The sequence below is a fragment of the Panthera pardus genome, unplaced genomic scaffold (assembly GCF_024362965.1).
Source record: "Panthera pardus isolate Hobbes unplaced genomic scaffold, ASM2436296v1 HiC_scaffold_8, whole genome shotgun sequence".
NCBI lineage: Eukaryota > Metazoa > Chordata > Mammalia > Carnivora > Felidae > Panthera > Panthera pardus.
The window spans coordinates 139,445,786-139,467,163 of record NW_026527013.1 but is presented as its reverse complement, the minus strand read 5'-3'; the positions used below and the strand labels follow the sequence as shown (position 1 = coordinate 139,467,163).

Here is a 21,378-nt window from a genome sequence, read left to right as displayed (position 1 = left end):
AAGTTGAGAAAACATAAAATGCCTGCCAACTTAAAGTATCAAATACCAAGTAATTAAAAGCTCTTCTGAAGCCAGTCCTAAGGTATTTATTTTGCACATTAAAAATATCTTGCTGTTTCCAGCTATACACACAGCTACCAAATTTTTAAAAGTTGTTTGTCTCAACTCCAAATAATCTCCCATAGAAATAATGTTACTTACAGCATTTCAGTATTTCTAGATCAGGGTGCAGTCTGGAGACAGCACACAATTGAGCAGGGACAATTAAATCAATGAGAGATTGGTTACCATGGGTAAGGAAAGCTGAAAAATATGGGGGCACAGCACCTGGAGAAGGAACAAATCTGGGAAGGGTTCCACTCCCTGCCTCTCAAAGGCTGGGATCCGGTCCTCGTTGGAGATGATGGGGCATGTCCTACTGCATGGCAGAGACATTCACTGAAGCACCACACTAGTAGGACTCAGGTGGGAGGGGGTCTGCCTTCTGAGGTGCTGCACTGCAGAACTCACTGGAAATCTGCCAGTGGGGGTGGTGCCCTGGGAAGTCACACTCAGGCCTGGGGAGAAGCTGTCCAGGGGTTGGTACCACATGCCTCCAGGGATAAGAAGAAAACCAGAAGGAAGAGCCCTCTTCCTCCAGTGTCCCTCCAACACCCTGTAAAGTGGTGCTAGCTGACACAGGCAGGGTACTGGAAGGGTAGCACAGAAAAGCAATAAATTGACTACTTTGACCACTGAGCTTATCTATGTCCCCATTTAACAATATACCTGTATCACAGGAATTAGAAAAAATACATAAATGTAATTTATCTTGATTTCTAGTGCCTAGTGAGAGTTGTGCAGTTAGATGAAGATTAGAAAGGAGATGAAGGCACTCCCATGTGTATCGAAGTTGTTAATGGTATTCTTGGACAAGGTACATCATTAAATGTCTTCATTTTCATTGATCTGCGTAAAATAAAGGCATTATTGTTACATCTGTCACTTAAGAATTAGTTGCAGCTTAGAAACCTAGAAAATAAGAGTATTTTTTTTTTTCAACGTTTATTTTATTTTTTGGGACAGAGAGAGACAGAGCATGAACGGGGGAGGGACAGAGAGAGAGGGAGACACAGAATCGGAAACAGGCTCCAGGCTCTGAGCCATCAGCCCAGAGCCTGACGCGGGGCTCGAACTCACGGACCGTGAGATCGTGACCTGGCTGAAGTCGGACGCTTAACCGACTGCGCCACCCAGGCGCCCCAATAAGAGTATTTTATGTAATAACTGAGCCACAGCTGGTAAAGAGGAAGCGTTGTGTGTAGGTCTTAAATGTTTGCTTAATACAGAGTTTACAACCCCTATTTCAGTACATTAGTCAACGAAAATGTTTGAAGAATCAGGAATCTTCTGGCCAGTGAGCAAAGACAGGAATACATATTTTGTGTGAATGACTTTAAAAGGAGATAAATAAAATGTTGGAGAAAGGTTTGGAGTTAGGTGACAGTCAATGGAACTAGTGAGGTCACTTTATATGGAATGTGTGTCCTGCTTACTGACATGCAGACAAGCAAGAGCCTACTTAGTCTAAGTAGTGGGCTCATAACTTGGGGTGCCAGTTCTTTGGGTAAAAGTTAACAGGGATTTTTGTTTCATAAGCTTCACAGATGAAACTCCTGGGACTATACTGAATAATCCTACATGCTCTTTGGGAAGAATTTGTCATTATAGGAAAAGAAGGAATAAAATCAGTCTTATCTGATTCATAGTGGATTCTTAGGACTATTGATGAGAAAATAGGTATTTGAATCTTGACTGATATTTGCTCATTTTGGGGTCTGTAACTTAGAAGAAGGAGATCCTTAAGGCCAAGTGTGAGTTGTTGCACAGTAAGACCTTATTATCCATTTCTTCCTGTTTCATGAACAGTCCTCTCCTTTTCTCTCCCTCTCTCTCTCTCCCACTCTCCCCCTCCCCCTCCCCCTCCCCCTCATTGTCTTTGTATTTTATTTCTTAACCTGGTATTAGCAGATGGCTAGATGCTTCTTAGAGAGTTTGCTTTTCTGTCATGCATTTTTACCAGCTATGAGACATGTGGGAGAAGTTGGTGGACTAGTGAAGTCAGGGTTGTGGAAGGTTATACCCTAACCCCCAGCTGTGGGGCAGTTTTGTTTAACAGTTATACATGCTAGGTATTGATTTGGATACTAGACTTACCACACTATTGGACTTAAGATCCTGACTCAAATAATTGGAACTCCTCTCCCCGCTAAAAACCTAGCCTAAACCCTTAAGTACAGATAAAAACGCTGAGTTGATGTCTCCAGTTACCTACTTAACTCTGAAAAAATTCAGTTGCAGAGATGCCTAGCACCTTCCTGTAGAGGTGCATGTAGTTCAGGTCGGCTCATGTTATAGATTTCTCACCATTCATTACTGCCTCTTGTAAACGTTTCGTCATTTTAGAAGATTTGGGTCCTCCATTATGTTATTAGTTACCATGTGCTAGAAAACATTTTTAATCATTGTAGAATATTTGTCCTCATTCTGAGTAGATGGCTAAAAGCAAGTGTTCTTGCCCAGTTGTAAATGGTTTTTTGGTTTGTTTTTTTGTGTCTTCTAGGTTTTTCTGAAGAGTGACCGAGTGGCAAGAATGGTTCAGAGTGGAGGATGTTCTGCTAATGACTTCAGAGAGGTGTTTAAGAAAAACATAGAAAAACGTGTGCGGAGTCTGCCAGAAATTGATGGCTTGAGCAAAGAGACAGTGCTCAGTTCATGGATAGCCAAATATGATGCCATTTACAGAGGTGAAGAGGACTTGTGCAAACAGTCCAACAGAATGGCCCTTAGTGCTGTGTCTGAACTGATTCTGAGCAAGGAACAACTCTATGAGATGTTCCAGCAGATTCTGGGTATTAAAAAACTAGAACACCAACTCCTTTATAATGCATGTCAGGTAAGTGGTCCATATTTTCCTATTGCCCCTGTCTCAGAAGGCACATCAAATGTTTAAAAACCTGTGAAAATGTATGTTTTATAATCAGTTGGCTGAAGAGTTGAGTGGAAATGAATTTTAGTAAATTGAGTAGTGGTATTTGAAAGAAACTTTGGAAGATGCATTTGATGGAGAACCGTTTATCCCGTGAGTAGTTGTTCCCATGCATCCTATTTGAGGACATCAGATTTTCACCTATTGGGTATATATAGGGCATGCCCCAAGTACAAAAGTGAAAATAATCTGTTATCTGAAAAAGTTGGGCGATTTAAAATAAACAGGTATTCCTGAGTGCAAAATAATTTTTTCATAAAGACATGCTGGTCTTTTGAGTTTTATGGAAGTAATTGAAATTTCAAACTTTTTCCTTTAACCCAGCCAGATAGAAATGAAGATCTTGCTGAACTATGTAATTTAGAGATGACCAAATTAAAAGTATTTTTTCTTTTCAGATGTTATTTGTAACCATACATAGGAAAAATGGAATAAAATCTATACCGCACCTTTCATCTTTGGACCCTGTGATTTGTCTAATAATGTAGTCATATCATATGTGCATTTTGTTTGCTTGCTTTAGTGGTATAAATTACTTAACTATGCTTTAATATACAATTCACATTGACAAAATTGAGCATTTTGAAATTCATGCATTCATGAAGAGTTGTACGGCTATAATCATACATTTCCGTTTTTCATCTTTTCACAAATCTCGGTTTCTGTGTTCTCTGTGTATCATTTGCATTACGAACTTGTGGATCAATTCAAATGAATAAATTGACAGTTAATAGTAAAGCAATGTGGCATCTTAACTATGAACAATTTATGCATTCATAATTGTTTTTCACTGTTCTCAAACCGGATGGTTATTTGATAATAGTGGAGGATGACCGTAAAACCAAAATCTGTTTTAAAAGATCTTTCTATTTTTAATGAAACAGTAGCCCACTTGTACAGTTAGATTGATGAGCGTGACTTAATGAAATCCATAATCACATATTTGGTAGATATTTATTGAGTTAGGTGTGGGAGAAACCAAGCTGAGCAAAAGAAAGTATTCTCCATATCTCCATATGTTGAAGTCTAATAGAGCAGATAGGCCTCTAAAATGAATTATTACAAATGCATTGGAATTTATACTGGTGTTAGAGGGTCATAAAATTTCTGTGAACCTATCCGTTTATTTTTTTAAATGATAACAGTGTTGTATCTTTTTATGTAAGTAATTCCTTTATAATTAGATAAAAATCCCTCTATTTCTGATAATTTTCTTATTTTGAAGTCTGCTTTGTCTTAAACTAATATGACTACTCCAGCTTTCTTTTGATTAGAGTTAGCCTGGTGTCTTTCTCTGTTTACTGCTAACCAATCTGATTCCTTATGCTTAAAGTGGGGTTTTTTTGTAGACAGCATAAAATTGCCTCTTGGCTTTTTCTCTTTTAATCCAGTCAGACGTTGTCTTTCAATGGATGTGTTTAGACTGTTCATGTTTCAAGTGATATAGTTTGTTTTCCATTCTGTTCCTTTGATCTATAGGTCTATTTTTGTGCCAGTACCATACTGTCTTGATGACTACAATTTTGTAATATAGCATGAAATCCACTTTTTTTCTTTTTCAGGATTGCTTTGGTCATTCGGGGTCTTCTGTGGTCTCGTACAAATTTTAGGCTTGTTCTAGCTCTGTGAAAAATGCTGTTGGTATTTTGATAGGAATTGCATTAAATGTGTAGGTTGCTTTGGGTAGTATAGATAGTTCATGAGCATGGAATGCCCTTCCATTTCTTTGTATCCTCTTCAGTTTCTTTCATAGGTGTTTTAGTTTTCAGGGTACAGGTCTTTGACCTCTTTGGTTAGTTTATTCCTAGGTATCCTGTTGTTGTTAGTACAATTGCAAGGGGACAACGACATTCAGAAGAGTGAAACTGGACCACTTTCTTACATTATGCACAAAAATAAATTCAAAATGGATGAAAGACGTAAATATGAGACAGGAAGCCATAAAATCCTAAAGGAGAACATAGGCAGCATCCTCTTTGATCTCAGCTGCAGCAACTTCTTACTAGACCTGTCCCCGAAGGCGAGGGAAACAAAGGCAAACATGAATTATTGGGACTTCATCAAGATAAAAAGCTTCTGTACAGTGAAGGAAACAATACACCACTAAAAGGCAGTCTACAGAATGGGTGAAGATACTTGCAAATGACACATCTGATAGAGGGTTAGTGTCCAAAATCTATAAAGAACTTATTAAACTGAGGACCCAAAAAAACAACCCAGTTAAGAAATGGACAGAAGACATCCAGATTGCCTAAAGACAGATGAAAAGATGCTCATCATCACTCATCAGGGAAATAGAAATCAAACCCATGATGGAGTACCACCTCACCCCTGTCAGAATGGCTAAAATTAACAGCACAGGAAATAGCAGGTGTTGGCAAGAATGTGGAGAAAGGTGGGGGACCATTTTGCATTGTTTGTGAGAATGCAAAGTGGTGCAGCCACTCTGGAGAACAATATGAGGTTTCTTAAAAAGTTAAAAACAGATCTACCCTACGATCCAGCACTGATAGGTATTTACCCAAAGGACACAAAACTACGGATTCGAAGGGGTACATGGCACCCCAGTGTTTATAGTAGCATTATCCGCAATAGCTGAGCTAAACTATGGAGAGAGCCCAAATGTCCATTGACTGATGAACAGATAAAGAAGATGTAGAATTACGCACACATGAACACATGCAATGAAATATTATTCAGCCATCAAAAAGAATGAAATCTTGGGGCACCTGGGTGGCTCAGTTATTTGAGTGTCCAACTTCAGCTTAGGTCATGAACTCAGTTCGTGAGTTCTAGCCCTGCCTTTGGCTCTGCACTGACAGCTCAGAGCCTGGAGCCTGCTTCAGATTCTGTGTCTCCCTCTCTCTGCCCCTCCCCAGCTTGTGTGCGCTCACTTATGTGCTCTCTCTTTCTCTCTTCCCCTCTCCTCCCCTCTCCCTCCCTCTCCTTACATGCCTCCCTCTCCCTCTCAAAAATTAACAAAATCTTGCCAATTTTCAGTGACGTGGATGGAGCTAGAATGTATTATGCTAAGCGAAATAGGTCAGAGGAAGACAAATACCATATGATTTCACTTAGGTCGAACTTAAAACAGATGAACGTATGGGAGGGGGAAAGAGAAGAGAGGGAAACCACAAGAGACTCTTTAAGGGTAGAGAACAAACTGAGGGTTGATGGAGGGAGGGGGGTGGGGGATGGGCTAGATGGGTGATGGATACTAAGGAGGGCACTTGTGATGAGCAGTGGGTGTTACATGTAAGTGAAGAATCACTGGATTCTACTGAAATCAATATTGAACTGTATATTAGCTAACTAAAATTTCAATAATAAGGAGCTATTATAGGGGCGCCTGGGTGGCTCAGTTGGTTGGGCATCCGACTTCGGCTCAGGTCATGATCTTGCAGTCCATGAGTTCGAGCCCTGCGTCGGGCTCTGTGCTGACAGCTCAGAGCCTGGAGCCTGTTTCAGATTCTGTGTCTCCTTCTCTCTCTGACCTTCCCCCATTCATGCTCTGTCTCTCTCTGTCTCAAAAATGAATAAACGTTAAAAAAAAAAAATAAGGAACTATTACAGATGCAAAAAATATCTGGTTTGTTGAAATTCTACAGTCTCAATTTGTAAGTGTCACTTCCTTGAGTTTGTCCTTTGTCCCCTTCCCCACCCATTTTGCCTTCTCTCATTTGAATTGAATGCTTCATGGGATTCCGTTTTATGGGATTTTCTTTTGATGTACTATTTTTTTAAAACTTGTTTAGGGCTTGGTTAGTGGTTGCTCTAGAGTTTACAACCTACATTTCAAAACACTCGGAGGTATACATTCAAATAACATTATAAGGGCCTCAAGTGTAGTACAGTTGTCCCATGATAAAGAGTTCCCAATTCCTGCTTACTATCCCTTAGGATGTCTGTCATTTATTTTGCTGACCTTTCTGCCCTTCATTTCCTTGATGTTATTATCACCCAGCACATTGTTACTACTATTGCTTTAAATAGCTAACGTTTGGATATTGAGAATAAGAAAATAAGAAAAAGTTTAAAAAAATTATCCATTTTTACCTTCATTCATTCCTTCTCCTGACCCTCTTTCTTCGTGCAGACGCAAGTTTCTGACTGGTGTCTTTTTCCTTATCTTTCTTATCACATTTCTTGTAAGGGAGGACTATTGGTGATGAGTCCCTTCAGTTTTTGTGTGTGTGAGAACGTCTTTTTTTTTTCCTTCATGTTTAAAGGATAATTTCATTGGATATAGGATTATCAGCTAGTTCTTTTTTCTATTTCAACATTCTAAAGGTTTCACTTCACAAGTTTCTTGCTTCCATGCTTTCTGATGAGAAGTCTGAAGCTCTTCTGACTTGAGTGTTTTTTTCTTAGTTTCCTACAGTTTGAATATGATATGCCTAAGTATAGGCTTTATGATATTTCTCTTGCTTGGCATTCTCTGAGCTTTCTGGATCTGTGGGTTGGTGTTTGTCATTAAATTTGGAAAATTCTCGGCCATGATTACTTCAGATTTTCCTTCTGTCCCATTCTCCCCTTCTTCTGGAACTCTAGTTCTGTTTGTCACTCCTCTTTGATATTGTTCTCCACAGTTTTTGGATATTCATTTTGTTTGGTTGGGTGTTTAAAATCTTTGAGGTTTTTTTCTCTTTGCATTTGAGATTTGGAAATTTATGTTGACTTCAAGTTCAGGGATTCTCTCAAAATCATCAGGTCTACTGATGAGCCCATCAAAGGCACTGTTCATTTCTGCTAATGTTCTTGATTGCTAGCATTTCCTTCTGAGTCTTTCTTGAGGGTTCTCATCTCCTTGTTTACATTACCTATCTATTCCTGAATGTTTCTAACTTTTTTCCATTAGAGCCCTTAACATATTAACAATAGTTAAACTTTCTTAAAGGGTAACATCTCTGTCACCCCTAAATCCAGTTGGAATGCTTCCTTTGTCTTTCCAGACTGTGTTTCTTTTTCTTTTTTGGCATGCTTTGTATTTTTTTGTTGAAAGCCAGACCTGTTGTATCAGATAATAAGAACTGAGATATATTTTCCTTTAGTGTGGGGGTTTACGTTAATCTGACTGGAAGTTAGGCTGTGTTTAATGTTCATTGTAACCATAGGTACGAGATTTGACTTTAGGCTTCCCTAAGTATTTCTGTTCAGAAAGAGTCTGTCTTGCATCTCTGTTAGCTGTGGTACTCTGCTGTGACACTGGAGTGATGTTGGGGAGTAGGGACTATTCTACAGTCTGACTGAATCTTGGACTTTTGGTGGGCCTAGGTTTCAGGGCTGTAGCCTTCATAAGTGCTTCTGTCCCTTGTCTAAGAGTATCACTTCCCTCCCCAACATGTGCCTATTCCTTTTCTTGCCTAAAGCATCCCCAGTCTGTTTCCTTGAAGCCGTGTCTCCAGTTCCCTCAGGTGTCCCCCCCCCCCCCCATAGAAGACATCAGAAGGCTGCAGAGGGTATCCTTCTTTGTCTCCAGTTGGGATAATTTTTTCCTGTTTCCTTTTGCCAAAGTCCATCCCTCTTTGTTAGGTAGAAGAATCTGGGAGGTTTAACAGTGGCTTTTCTTCCCCTCTTCCTGCCAGGTCCACATGGGGATCTTTCTTAGATCCCTACCATGAGAACTTGGTGGAGTTACTGGAAATAAAGGCCAGTAGATTGTGGGGGTCCCCTCTGACTGCAGCCCCAGGATTTTCTCACTCTCTTCACTCAGATTTTAGTGATTTGTCCAGATTACTAGCCAAGTAAGTAGTCATACACTTTATGGCCTCCATAGACTTCTGCTTTCTGTGTTGTGCCTCTCTGGTTTTGATTGTGTCTCTAGGTTTTGGGTTAGTGGTTTGCCCTGCAACCATAGTTCTCTGAGAAGTCCAAAAAAAGTCCTTGATTTTCAGTTTATCCAGCTCTTAATTTTAAGAATGGGAGTGATGACTTCCATTCTCTACACATGTCCGAGGTGAAACTACAATTCTTTTTTTTTGGCTCTGGGGTTTGAAATACTTATTTTTTGATTGACTTGAAAACAAATTACAAATAATATACATAAAGGAAGAGCTTTACTTTGGAGTAACAATCATTTTATGAAATCAACGCAGTTATGAAAATAGAGGGTTAAGAAAACAGGTGAGATGTTTTTTTTCTTTCTCTAGGGCATATGGATCTTCTATGTTCTTCCATTGTCTTTCAACAGAGGTTTAAAAAGACAAGGTGATAGAAAACACAGATGATAGTCCATCCTTTACTAAGGAAAGGAATAGTCTGAGAAGAGGAATAGTGGAGCAGGGCTCGGGGGAGCGGAGAGAGGACCTGAAGCCAGCTGAGCTCTTGGAACCTGGAGAAAACACAGATGATAGTCCATCCTTTACTAAGGAAAGGAATAGTCTGAGAAGAGGAATAGTGGAGCAGGGCTCGGGGGAGCGGAGAGAGGACCTGAAGCCAGCTGAGCTCTTGGAACCTGGCTCCAGGTATAGGCCAGTGAAATGTATTCCACTTTTTCTGGCATCTCAGAAAAGGCTTTAAAACTTGCTAACTGTAACTCTTCTGTATTTGTTTACCCTTAGCTGGTCCCTTGTTTTTGCTGGTAGTGGTTCCCTAGGAAATTTCAAAGATGTGTGCTTGTTGCTTCAGGGTCAGAAGCTCAGGATAGAGATCTATTCTGTTAAGATGTGCATGATGGTGACAGCCAGTCTGTCCCTGGGACTTGAGAAAGAACAGGAATGTGAAAGGAACGGTGCCAGAACTGCAGCCTGATGCCAACAGGAGCCTCATGTGGTCTTTCCTCTCCTCTCCAGAGCTATAGGATCAGCCTTTGGAATGGAAAAACAGTTAGCTGTGTTCTGAAGAAGCATAGGTGTTGATGTTACTTTTGATTAGAGCCAAGAACTTACTAATTATCAAACTTAAGGCATAAAAGTAAAACACTAACCTGAAAGATACTGCATTTAAATGATAAAGCTAAGGATAATTGAAAGAAAAATTATTACATGTTAACAAAAAATAGAAAAGAATAAGAACAATCCATGTATTTCATAGATTAGCTATTGTGCTATTAAAGCTATCTGTCAGGGGCTCCTGGATGGTTCAGTTAAGCATCCAACTTCAGCTCAGGTCATGATCTCGTGGTTCGTGAGTTCGAGCCCTGCATTGGGCTCTGTGCTGACAGCTCAGAGCCTGGAGCCTGCTTCGGATTCTGTGTCACCCTCTCTCTCTGCCCCTCCCCCACTTGCTCTCCCTCAAAAATGAATAAATGTTAAAAATGTCACACTTTGGATTCTTTGGTTTGAGAGTCATGTGTATTGCACATTTACAGAACCAAATATTAAAAAGAGCTCATTCTAAAATGAGCAACATAACAGTATGAGAATCTGAATTTGTTAGCCATGATTTATTTGAATCAGAGTATTAGAGGTGCAGTAAAGTAACAGGTCTGAAAGACAGTCTGCTGGTGGAAAGTTTAATTTCAGAATAGTTTTAAGGAAATATAGTGAATTTCAGGTAAATATAGTTATACTTTTAGAGAAAACAGTTATTAAAGGTATATATTTTATAATCTCAAGTAAGAATTTTGTCACCTATTTTTTTTTATTAAACAATCTTTTAATGTTTATTTTTGAGAGACAGTATGAGCGGGGAAGGGGCAGAGGAGGGAGACACAGAATCTGAAGCAGGCTCCATCCAGGCTGTGATCTGTCAGCACAGAGCCCAACGTGAGGCTTGAACTCCCCAGTCGCTGTGAGATCGTGTGACCTGAGCTGAAGCCAGACGCTTAACTGACTGAACCACCCAGACACCCCATTTCACGTATTTTTAACGAAAATGTGGTTATTGAAATGGTACTAGTAATCAGCTTCCTTTGAACAGAAGTAGGCTTATTAAAGTTTATTTTAAAATATGACAGGATAATACGTTCAAATCGATAGTCTGCATTATCATGTTTGGGGGTGATGCGGGGGAGGAGAGGTGCGGGCTCTTGTCTCGTGGAGTTGAAGAATGAATCTCACGGACAGTAGAGAGTGAGCAAAGTGATAGAGTTTAGCGAGGGCAAGTATAAAGCTCTCAAGAGTGAGAGGGGTTCTGACCGCACAGCCACCAAGGATTTTTGTCCCTTTTTATTGGGACCTTAACAGAAAGTTTGTGAGACTTGATGTGTGGCACTAGCCCAGGCGGGTCCAGAACACGTTTATCTTCTCCTCTTCTTCCCCAAACTCTGCTGCCACTACTGCTTCTTCAGCCTCCCACTTGCAGCCGCATTCTGCCTCCCTGAAGTCCTGATCTTTCCCTGCCTAATGTTAGCCCTTTCCCTATTCAATGTTAGAAATATATGTAGTGAAAAAGTATGTGCCAAGCACAGTATTGAATGATAGGAACCCAGAGACCAGACCTAGTTATAGCTAGATAAAAAAAAAAAAAAAAGACAAAGCCCTGTTGTAAATGCCGCAGTGATGTGGTGAGTTCCTGGCTCTGTGTTCTTGAGATTGAAAAAAATACAGTATTGGAGGAGTGTCATGAAGATACCAGAATAAATTGCTAAAAAAGAATTATGCAAGGAAGGATGAGTAAGTGTAGAGTATCCAAAAAGGCATGGCATTAAGGGGAACTGCAAGTCTTTGTTGCTGCTGGAGTATAAGGAAGAGAGGGGCTGTGGTTTGAGAGGACATTAGCCGAGGTAGGTAGGGGTGTTGCACACTGTGGAGAACAATCCAACCCTAGATGACCAGAGTCGGTGTGGTGGGGTCATAGTACTAAATCAACACTAGTTCTTTTACTTACTTGTATTTTAAGAGAATTAGTAAGGGAGTTTTACAGCTATCCAAATCCTATCTTTTCTGCCCTAAGGCAACCTTCATTAATCTTGCATAATCCCATTACATTAACTGAAGAAAGTGATTCATCCATATTATCCAAGGGTCAAAGCAAAGTTGAGTGAAATCTTCCTGTCTCTAAATATTCCTCTGCCCCAGATCTCTTATATTCTGAAGACTGCAAGAACTCTAAGTGATACTACAGAACTGTTGTAAATTTTAAGGGATAAGTGGGAATGCTTCACAAATGGTTAGAAAGTAGCATTCAGGTCTATGATACCTTTTCTCTGGGATTTTAGCTTTGGAGTTGAAGCGCTTGGGTTTAAGAGTTTTAAGGAAATGGGCAAATCTGGGCAGTTGTGAGGTTCTTTGCTCCTCTCATTGTGAGAGTCTTGCCTTGGAAGACCTGCATTCAGAATGTCAACGGCAAATGGAAGAGCGAGGAGTGTGAATACTCCGAGGAAATTGGTATCTGCCTTGCACCACTACCCTCTTTTCTTCTCCACTAGTGCTGTGTGATTTGATAATACTTCTTGTTTAATATAATTTGTCTGCTTTGGCAAAAATAAAAGCACACCCTACAGAGGCAGTTACATTTGATAACAAAAATCATTTTCAAAATGAGAAAATAAAGCTGTAGAAATGACCATTTGCAGGGTGTATCTTTCAAATCCTCAAAATGCTTGAGGAAAATGTTGAAGTAAATGTCATTAAATGGCAGTTATGTTCTAAGATGCCTCAAGAAGCTTAAGACTTTAAAAATGAGTTGATTTTATAGTCTCTGATTTTTCAAATTCTGTAATTATAATTGGAATGGCCATAATATTTATGTACATGTTCACTTTTTAAAATGAAGGTGTCATGATATAAATTAGAGGACTCTGATTTCATTTCAATGAATTTGAATATCTGATTAACATTAAATGAGTTTTCTCTCTAAAAATTAAAAATTTTAATTGTGAATACATTTCTAATATATTAAACCAAATTTTAGGTTTTATCAATAAGTTTTGCTTCATTCAACTATGCATTATTTATTTTTTTTTACCTTTGGCCCATCTGTAAGAGAACTACATAAGAATATGCCTAAATAAGATTTCTCCCAAAAATGTTTTACTTTGCTTTTTCCCAAATCTCACTAGATAACAAATATAGGCTACCTTCAGACATTCCTTGCATTTATTTTAGGGTTTTCTTTACCCAGATCTAGCCTATACAAATTAAGATATTAACTTTTCCATTTTTTAAATAAGAGAATACAAATCTTCAGAGATCAGGCATCTTTGTAGTAGTAATAGTTGAGCCTGGGTGGAGGTGTATTTTTGCTAATATATTTCAAGACCTGTTCTCAACTCTTCATAAAAAAGGATCATATGCATATACTGTTTCAAGTATAATAAGCAATTGTCTCTTTTTCATGATTGTTCATGAAAATATTCTATAGAAATTAAAATGAGGTATCTACAAATGTCAGGGAGAATGCAAAAATGACAGAATTTGATTTTTTCAAGGTATCTGCATATGGTCAGGGGACAGATCTATAAAGAAAACGTAATGGTATAGTTAAAAAGTGTGATCCTGAGGCTATGTATACTGCACAACGTGGGCATGTGTGTGACTGTATTTTAATTCGACATGGGTTAATTGGTACAGCTTTCTCTAGTTCTCCATCCTGGCTGCACATTAGAATGATCTAAGGAGCTTTAAAAACCACTCGATGCCTCGGCCCCACCTCAGACTAAGTGAAACAAACCACAGAAATGGGGCCCACTGTCTGGTTTTAAAAAGCCTTCTACATTACGCTGATGAAGATGCCCAGTATGGTTGGGGACCCCTGGCCTGACTGCCCATCGAGGACTTAATGCCATGGTGAGCTCAAACCATAGAAACAGTTTGAGAACTGTCTGAGAACAGTCTACCATTGTGCTCAGGGAGAGGAGCGTTTGGGCAGTGTGGAAAACCTATTTTCCTTTGTAGCTTTAATGAAGGTTCTAAGAAGGCACAAATTCCTGAATTTTAGAAGATGGGTAGAAATTTGACCGACAGGTAGGTGGAAAATAATATTTACAAAGGCATAAGGAGAGTGAAAAGGCTTGGAATTTGTTAGGAAGGTATGTTGTGTGTATTGCTGGAGTAGAAGACATGAGGCTAAAAAGGACTTGGATATTAAGGGTCTTTAACTGTTAGCTGGAAGACCTTAGAATTTATTATGGGCTGGTAACAGAGCTAGGCTGGAAGAAAAGAAATGAAGGAGCAAGTTGGGATTCTGCAAAGCTTTTTCTCCGTGGCCTAAAAAATAGATTGCCAGTGGTCAATATCGTGCATCACCCAACCTGTGGGCATGACGCAGCATTATTAAAACAGAAGTGGGTAGGGGCTCCTGGGTGGCTCAGTCTGTTGAGTGTCCGACTTCGGCTCGGGTCATGATCTCACAGTTGGTGAGTTCGAGCCCCGCGTCAGGCTCTGTGCTGACAGCCTGGAGCCTGCTTCGGACTCTCTGTCTCTCTGTCTGCTCCTCCCCTGCTCACACGCTATCTCTCTCTCAAAAATAAATAAAGATTAAAAAAAAATTCAAAAAACAGAAGTGGGTCAGGGACCTACGTGTTAATCCTTCAAGTAATCTCCATGCTCTGCTCCTTGCCCTGCTGTGGTTCTGTTTTATCTCTCTGTTGCTTGTGAAGTTCCTAGACTACTGGCTTTGACCTAGGAGTCTGTTGTCGCATCCTCTTAGATCCATCCCCTATATTGTGCTTCACAGTCCTGCTGGGCTCCTCACATACTTGGGAACTTGGCCTTGAGTCAGAACACTGGAACACCTGTTTGCAAGGAAAGGGACAAAGAAGTCTGGGAATGCAGGCAGAAGCTAGGAGTCAACTTGGGTCTATAACACCATTTTCTAGAACTTTGATTAAGACTGCCTATTCCTCTCCCTTTCTTTTTGTAGGAAAGATCCTATGCTTCAATGGCTATCTTCCCATTTGTTAACGTTTACCTGATTCAATGTTTATGTTAACCATGGTCTGATGAGGCATCTTTGATTAGGGTTTTCTTTCATCATAGTACCTAGTCTAGTCCAGCACTATTCTAGGCTTTCAATATATGCTGTTCCCTCTTCTCAAGGAGCAACATCTTGGGGAGGGAAAAGTGTGGGGGAGAAATCAGAGGAGTTCTGTTTTATACATGCTGAAAACAAAATACTAAATGTCCACATGGAAAAGGCAGGTGGTAGATGGATGTGCAAATCTGAAATGCCAGTGAGTGGTCTGGTTGGAGATACAGACTTGGGAATCATTTAGATAAAGTTAATATTTGAAGCCAGAGGCCACTATGAGATCATTTTAGGACAGTCTGGAGCTCAAGAAGTAAAAGGGCCCAGAAAAGAATCCTGTGGACACCAGGATTCAGAGGCTGCGCAAAAGGCGAATAGCCAGGGAAGTAGGAGGGAAACCATAGCATGTGGTATCAGGGAAGCCAAGAGAATACCCGTCAGAGAAGGAGAGTGTTTATGCCACAAGCTTCTCAGAGGTCAGGTAAGAGGAAAATGAAGTGACCCTTGTATTTGTCATGGTAGAAGGCACTCTTGACTGTCTTGGAGTGGATTAAGAGAGGAACCAAGAAGGCAAGAAAATGGAATTAACAGTAAATTCTTTAGGGGATTAGGCAGTAACATAAAACATTTATACATTCAAGAAATCCCTTCTATATAGTACATTGAATTGTTTTACTAAATTTGCTGGCAACTTACTGTGTGCCAAGCTCATAGCACCAGACTTTCTTCTTGTTTATTATTTTTGGATTTATAGAAATGTGTGGCCCAGAGAATTTAACACCTGTTCCTCTTGGTAGATGGTTAGAGCAACTTTTTGGTTTTTATAATGCACTTAAAAAAAATTTGAAAGGCTGAGGGAAAGGGATTGATACATACTCACAAAAGAGTACCTGCTGATATTTAATGCTTTTTAGCTGATTATCAAGGTCATAATAGCCTAAATCCTCTTTGCTTTAGACTATAAAAAATTTCCATTTACCCTAATCACATTAGAGCAGGGCCAACTGATCATTATCTTAGTAAGATTTTGCTTGTGTAATGGGTGGCAGTGATTGATTCTGGCTATTTATTACAAACTTCTAGAAAGGCCTCTGTTATTGTTAAATGTTGAAAATGATGTTCTTTTCTGTTTATGAGTGTTTTCTTGATTCTGATGTGAAGGTCTCCAGATTAACAAGGCTTACATCTCAGTCTGTGAATCCTCATCAGAGGTTTGTGAACTCATTTTGTACATGGTAGGATACTAAGAGCAATAGTGTTTGAAAATTAGAAATAGGCTCACTACCCTATTTTTGAGAAATGAGATGCTACTGTTTTTGTTGCACTGAGTTAGATCCACTGAAAAAGACTGCAGTGATAAAAACACCACCACCACTCACTGTGTTTTGCTTATTTTGAGTATTAGTGCCTTTTTACCCTTTTTACGTAGGTCAGCTCCTCCCTCTCCATTCTGTCTCACTATAGCCCAGGGCAAACTGATGAATCTGAGACTCTTGAGACACAACAGGTTCAAAATGCCATTTGTTCGCATCCCAAACACGATTCTTCTTTTATTTGTGTCAGCCTTCTGACTCATAACCATCGGTCCTTCTATGTCTTCCCAGCCCAATTACCTGCACTGCTGCTTTCTCCATAATGCTGTATCATCTCTCTTATTTGTTTTTTATTATGAAATTTATTGTCAAATTAGTTTCCATACAACACCCAGTGCTCATCCCAACAGGTGCCCTCCTCAATACCCATCACCCACACACCCCGCCCTCCCACCCCCCATAAACCCTCAGTTCTCAGTTTTTAGGAGTCTCTTATGTTTTGGCTCCCTCCCTCTCTAACCATATTTTTTTCCCTTCTCCTCCCCCATGGGCTTCTGTTAAGTTTCTCAGGATCCACATAAGAGTGAACACATATGGAATCTGTCCTTCTCTGTATGACTTATTTCACTTAGCATAACACTCTCCAGTTCCATCCACGTTGCTACAAAAGGCCGTATTTTATTCTTTCTCATTGCCAAGTAGTATTCCATTGTGTGTATAAACCACAATTTCTTTATCCATTCATCAGTTGATGGACAGTTAGGCTCTTTCCATAATTTGGCTATTGTTGAGAGTGCTGCTATAAACATTGGGGTACAAGTGCCCCTATGCATCGGTACTCCTGTATCCCTTGGGTAAATTCCTAGCAGTGCTACTGCTGGGTCATAGGGTAGGTCTATTTTTAATTTTTTGAGGAACCTCCACACTGTTTTCCAGAGCGGCTGCACCAGTTTGCATTCCCACCAACAGTGCAAGAGGGTTCCTGTTTCTCCACATCCTCGCTGGCATCTATAGTCTCCTGATTTGTTCATTTTGGCCACTCTGGCTGGGGTGAGGTGATATCTGAGTGTGGTTTTGATTTGTAGTTCCCTGATGAGCGATGTTAAGCATCTTTTCATGTGCCTGTTGGCCATCTGGATGCCTTCTTTAGAGAAGTGTCTCTTCATGTTTTCTGCCCATTTCTTCACTGGGTTATTTGTTTTTTTGGGTGTGGAGTTTGGTGAGCTCTTTATAGATTTTGGATACTAGCCCTTTGATATGTCATTTGCAAATATCTTTTCCCATTCCGTTGGTTGCCTTTTAGTTTTGTTGATTGTTTCCTTTGCTGTGCAGAAGATTTTTATCTTCATGAGGTCCCAATAGTTCATTTTTGCTTTTAATTCCCTTGGCTTTGGGGATGTGTCAAGTAAGAAATTGCTGTGGCTGAGGTCAGAGAGGTTTTTCCCTGCTTTCTCCTCTAGGGTTTTGATGGTTTCCTGTCTCACATTCAGGTTCTTTATCCATTTTGAGTTTGTTTTTGTGAATGGTGTAAGAAAGTGGTCTAGTTTCATCCTTCTGCATGTTGCTGTCCAGTTCTCCCAGCACCATTTGTTAAAGAGTCCTCTCTCTTATTTCCATAGTCATTGCCCTAGCTCCAGACTTCACTTATGAGCACAGCCTATGGAGCACGGCGGTAATTTAACTGCTTCCCCCTCCCAACCTTAATGTATTTTTGTTGCCAGATTAGTATTATTGGAGCACCATCCCATTCTCATCATAACCCAACTATGAATAGGAAAGAAAAAAAAATGGCTCCTCTCTGTCAACAGAATGAAGCTAACACCACCTCAGTGTTCAATCTGGCTCCCACGTGCCTTGCTTATGTTATTTCCCATGTAGCAAATCTTTACACACCTTGTGTTCCATGTAAATTGAATAGCTCCCTGTATTTTCGTAGATTTTAATTTTGTCTCTTAATATTCTCTTCACTTCAGATTCCATATTAATTCTTCAAGACGCAAGAGAAGGTCCACTTGCATGAAGATTTCCCTGCTCCTGTCCCCATTTTTCTTAAATACTGGGAGAGGACCCCAAAAAATGAGAAATTTACAATTCCTTATCATTACCCAAAAGCCTACCATATTCTACTTTGCATTATATTTATATATGCCTCTTCTACTTCATTGAACATGGGATATTGAATCTTTGTATCATTAATTTCACAATATTTAATGTGCTTCCTATTGTGGGTACTCCTGGATAGAGCGAATGACAGAAAGAATGGAAATTGAGTGTGAGGTAGTTAAGTTGAACCCTGCACTCAAACTGCCCTGCCCCTTATTAACCATGTGACCTTGACCCTGGATAATTGCTTAAAGCAGTCTGTGCTTCAGATTTTTCATCACTAAAATGGGATAAAGTTATCACCTATCCCATAGGGTTGCTTTGAGGCTTAAATGCCATCATGTTTATAAAAACATAGAAGAGTTTCTTATATGTCATAAGTGCTGTATAAATTTAGTTCTTATTAATCTTGATGAAGCTGGAGTTCTAATGTACTGGGACAAAGTTTTCTAATATCCTTGATTAGTGTCTGTTACTTAATATTAAACTCTCTCAATTTCAGCATTATTATTAATGTGAATGTACACTCAACTATTGAAGTGAATATAGTTAGTAGTTGCTTGAAAGTATTAGCATGTTACTTTTGTCTGGAAGATAAAATGTTAATATAAATGAAATACTGAAGATTCTATGATATTTCAGAGTTTGCCACCTACCATTTTAGAGAATATGCATGTATTGCCTTCAGGCTATTGAAGTCTCATGGTTTTTAGATTTGAGGTTAAATTCTTACGTTCTTGCTTTTGAACATTTTGATCCATTATTTAATACAGTTCAGTTCACATGGGGTAATCTTATATGTAATTAACTCATTCATCTTTCCCCTACTTCTTTAGCATTCAAATGAAAGTGTGGTTTGGGAAATGATCTTTCTTAGTTTTATTGAAAAATAATTGACCTATATCTTTGTGTAAGTTTAAAATGTACAGCATGATGGTTTGGTTCACGTATATTGTGAAATGATTACCATACAGGTTTAGCCAAGTTCCGTCTTCTTCTATAGATACAATAAAAAGAAAACAGAACTTTTTTTTCCCTTGTGATGATAACTCTTAGCTTTTCCTATATATCCTGCAGCAGTCCTAGCTATATTCCTCATGCTGTACAGTATATCCTTAGTGCTTATTTATGTTATAACTGGAAGTTTGGGCTTTTTGACCACCTTCCTCCAGTTTCCTTCCCTCCCAACCCCCTCTGCCTTTGGTGACCACAGTTCTGATCTCTAGTTTTGTTTTTTCAATTAGAAAAAAAATTTTTTTAGATTGCACACAAGCAATCCTACAGTATTTACTTTTCTATGACTTACTCTACTTAGCATAATGCCTTCAGGTTCCATACATGTTATTGCAAATGGTAGGATTTCTTCTCCTTTATGGGTGAATAATATTCCATTGTATATATACACTACAACTTCTTGATCCATTCATCCATCGATGGGCATTTAGGTTGTTTCCATGTCTTGGCTATTGTAAATAATGCTGCTACGAACATGGTGCAGATATCTTTTCAAGCTTGTGTTTTCATTTCCTTTGGATATATTCCCAGAAGTGGAATTGCTGGACCATATGGTTGTTGTATTTTTAATTTTGTGAGAATCCTCCATACTGTTTTCCATAGTGACGGCACCAAATTATAGTCCCACCAACAGTGCACACAGGTTCCCTCTTCTCCACATCCACGCCAGCATTTGTTATCTCTTGTCATTTTGATGATGGCTATTCTAACAGGCATAAGGTGACATTTTTGTGGTTTTCATTTGCATTTCCCTAGTGACTTATCAAGTTAGGCGTATTTTCATGTACCTGTTGGTCTTTCATATATCTTCTTTGGAGAAATATCTATTCAGGTCTTTTGCTCATTTTTTAAATTGTGGTGTTTTGTTTTTGTTTTGATTTGTATGAATTCTTTATGTGTTTTGGATACTAACTTCTTTTAAGATGTATGGTTTGAAAATATTTTTTCATTCCATGGGTTTTCTTTTCACTGTTGGTTTCTTTTGCTGAGCAGAAACTTTTTAGCGTCATATAGTTAATACTTGTTTATATTTGATTTTGTTGCATTTGCTTTCAGTATTGTATATAAAAGCAAATAAATCATTACCAAGACCCCAGTCAAGGAGCTTCATTCCTTTGTTCTAGGATTTTCACGGTTTCAGGTTTTATATTTAAGCCTTTAATCCATTTGAGTTAAATATTGTGAGGGGTGGAAGATATGGGTCCAGTTTCATTCTCTTACATATGAATATCTAATTATCCCAGCATGATTTATTAAGGAGATTGTCTTTTCTCTATTGAGCATTCTTGGCTCCTTTCTCAAATATTAGTTGATTATACATTGTTGGGTTTATTTCTGGGCTCTGGACCTGTTCTATTCATCTTTGTGTGTTTTCATGTCCATGCCGTACTGTTTTTGAGGACTATAACTTTATAGTATAGGTTGAAATTAGGAAGTGTGATGCCTCCTGCTTTTGTTCTTTCTCAGGATTTCTTTGGCTTTTCAGGATTTTTTGTGGTTCCATGTAAATTTTAGGCATATTTTTTCTACTTCTGTAAAAAAGAAATGCCATTGGAATCTTTATAGGGTCTTCCAGGCTATGAACATGGGAAACCTTTCCATTTATATGTGTTTTCTTTGATTTCCTCAATTTTATTTACCAATGTCTTGTAGTTTTCAGAGTAGAGATCTTTGACCTCCTTAGTAAAATTTATGCTTAAGTATTTTGTTTTTGATGCTATTGTAAATGGCATTTTAACATTTCTTTTTGAGAAAATTCATTGTTACTGTATAGAAACACTACTGGTTTTTCTATGTTAATTTTGTATCCTATTACTACTAAAGTCATTGATTAGATCTAACAGGTTTTTGGTTGAGTCTTTAGGATTTTCTGTACATAAAACCTTATTCTCTACAAGTAAAGACCATTTTACTTCTTTGCAGTTCTGATACCTTTTATTTCTTTTTTGTTGGCCAGGTTGTTCTAGCTATGTCTTCTAATATTATCTTCAATAGTAGTACTGAGGGTAGGTGCCCCTGTGTTACTCCTCATCTTAGAGGAAAAGCTTTTAATATTTCACCATTGAGTAT

General features: G+C 38.9%; 1 protein-coding gene across 16 annotated transcripts in view; it reads left to right on the top strand.

The window, feature by feature from the left end:
* Positions 1-21,378, top strand: part of CADPS2 (calcium dependent secretion activator 2) — a 540,953-nt gene that overhangs the window by 190,846 nt on the left and 328,729 nt on the right. For 15 of the 16 annotated variants that reach the window (XM_053897630.1, XM_053897632.1, XM_053897626.1 and 12 more), the window contains exon 3: positions 2,603-2,935. The exons of the other annotated variant lie outside the window; for it this stretch is intronic. In XM_053897630.1, the coding sequence (XP_053753605.1) occupies positions 2,603-2,935 (333 nt within the window). The remainder of the gene's footprint in view (positions 1-2,602; positions 2,936-21,378) is intronic. 16 annotated transcript variants of the gene reach the window in all.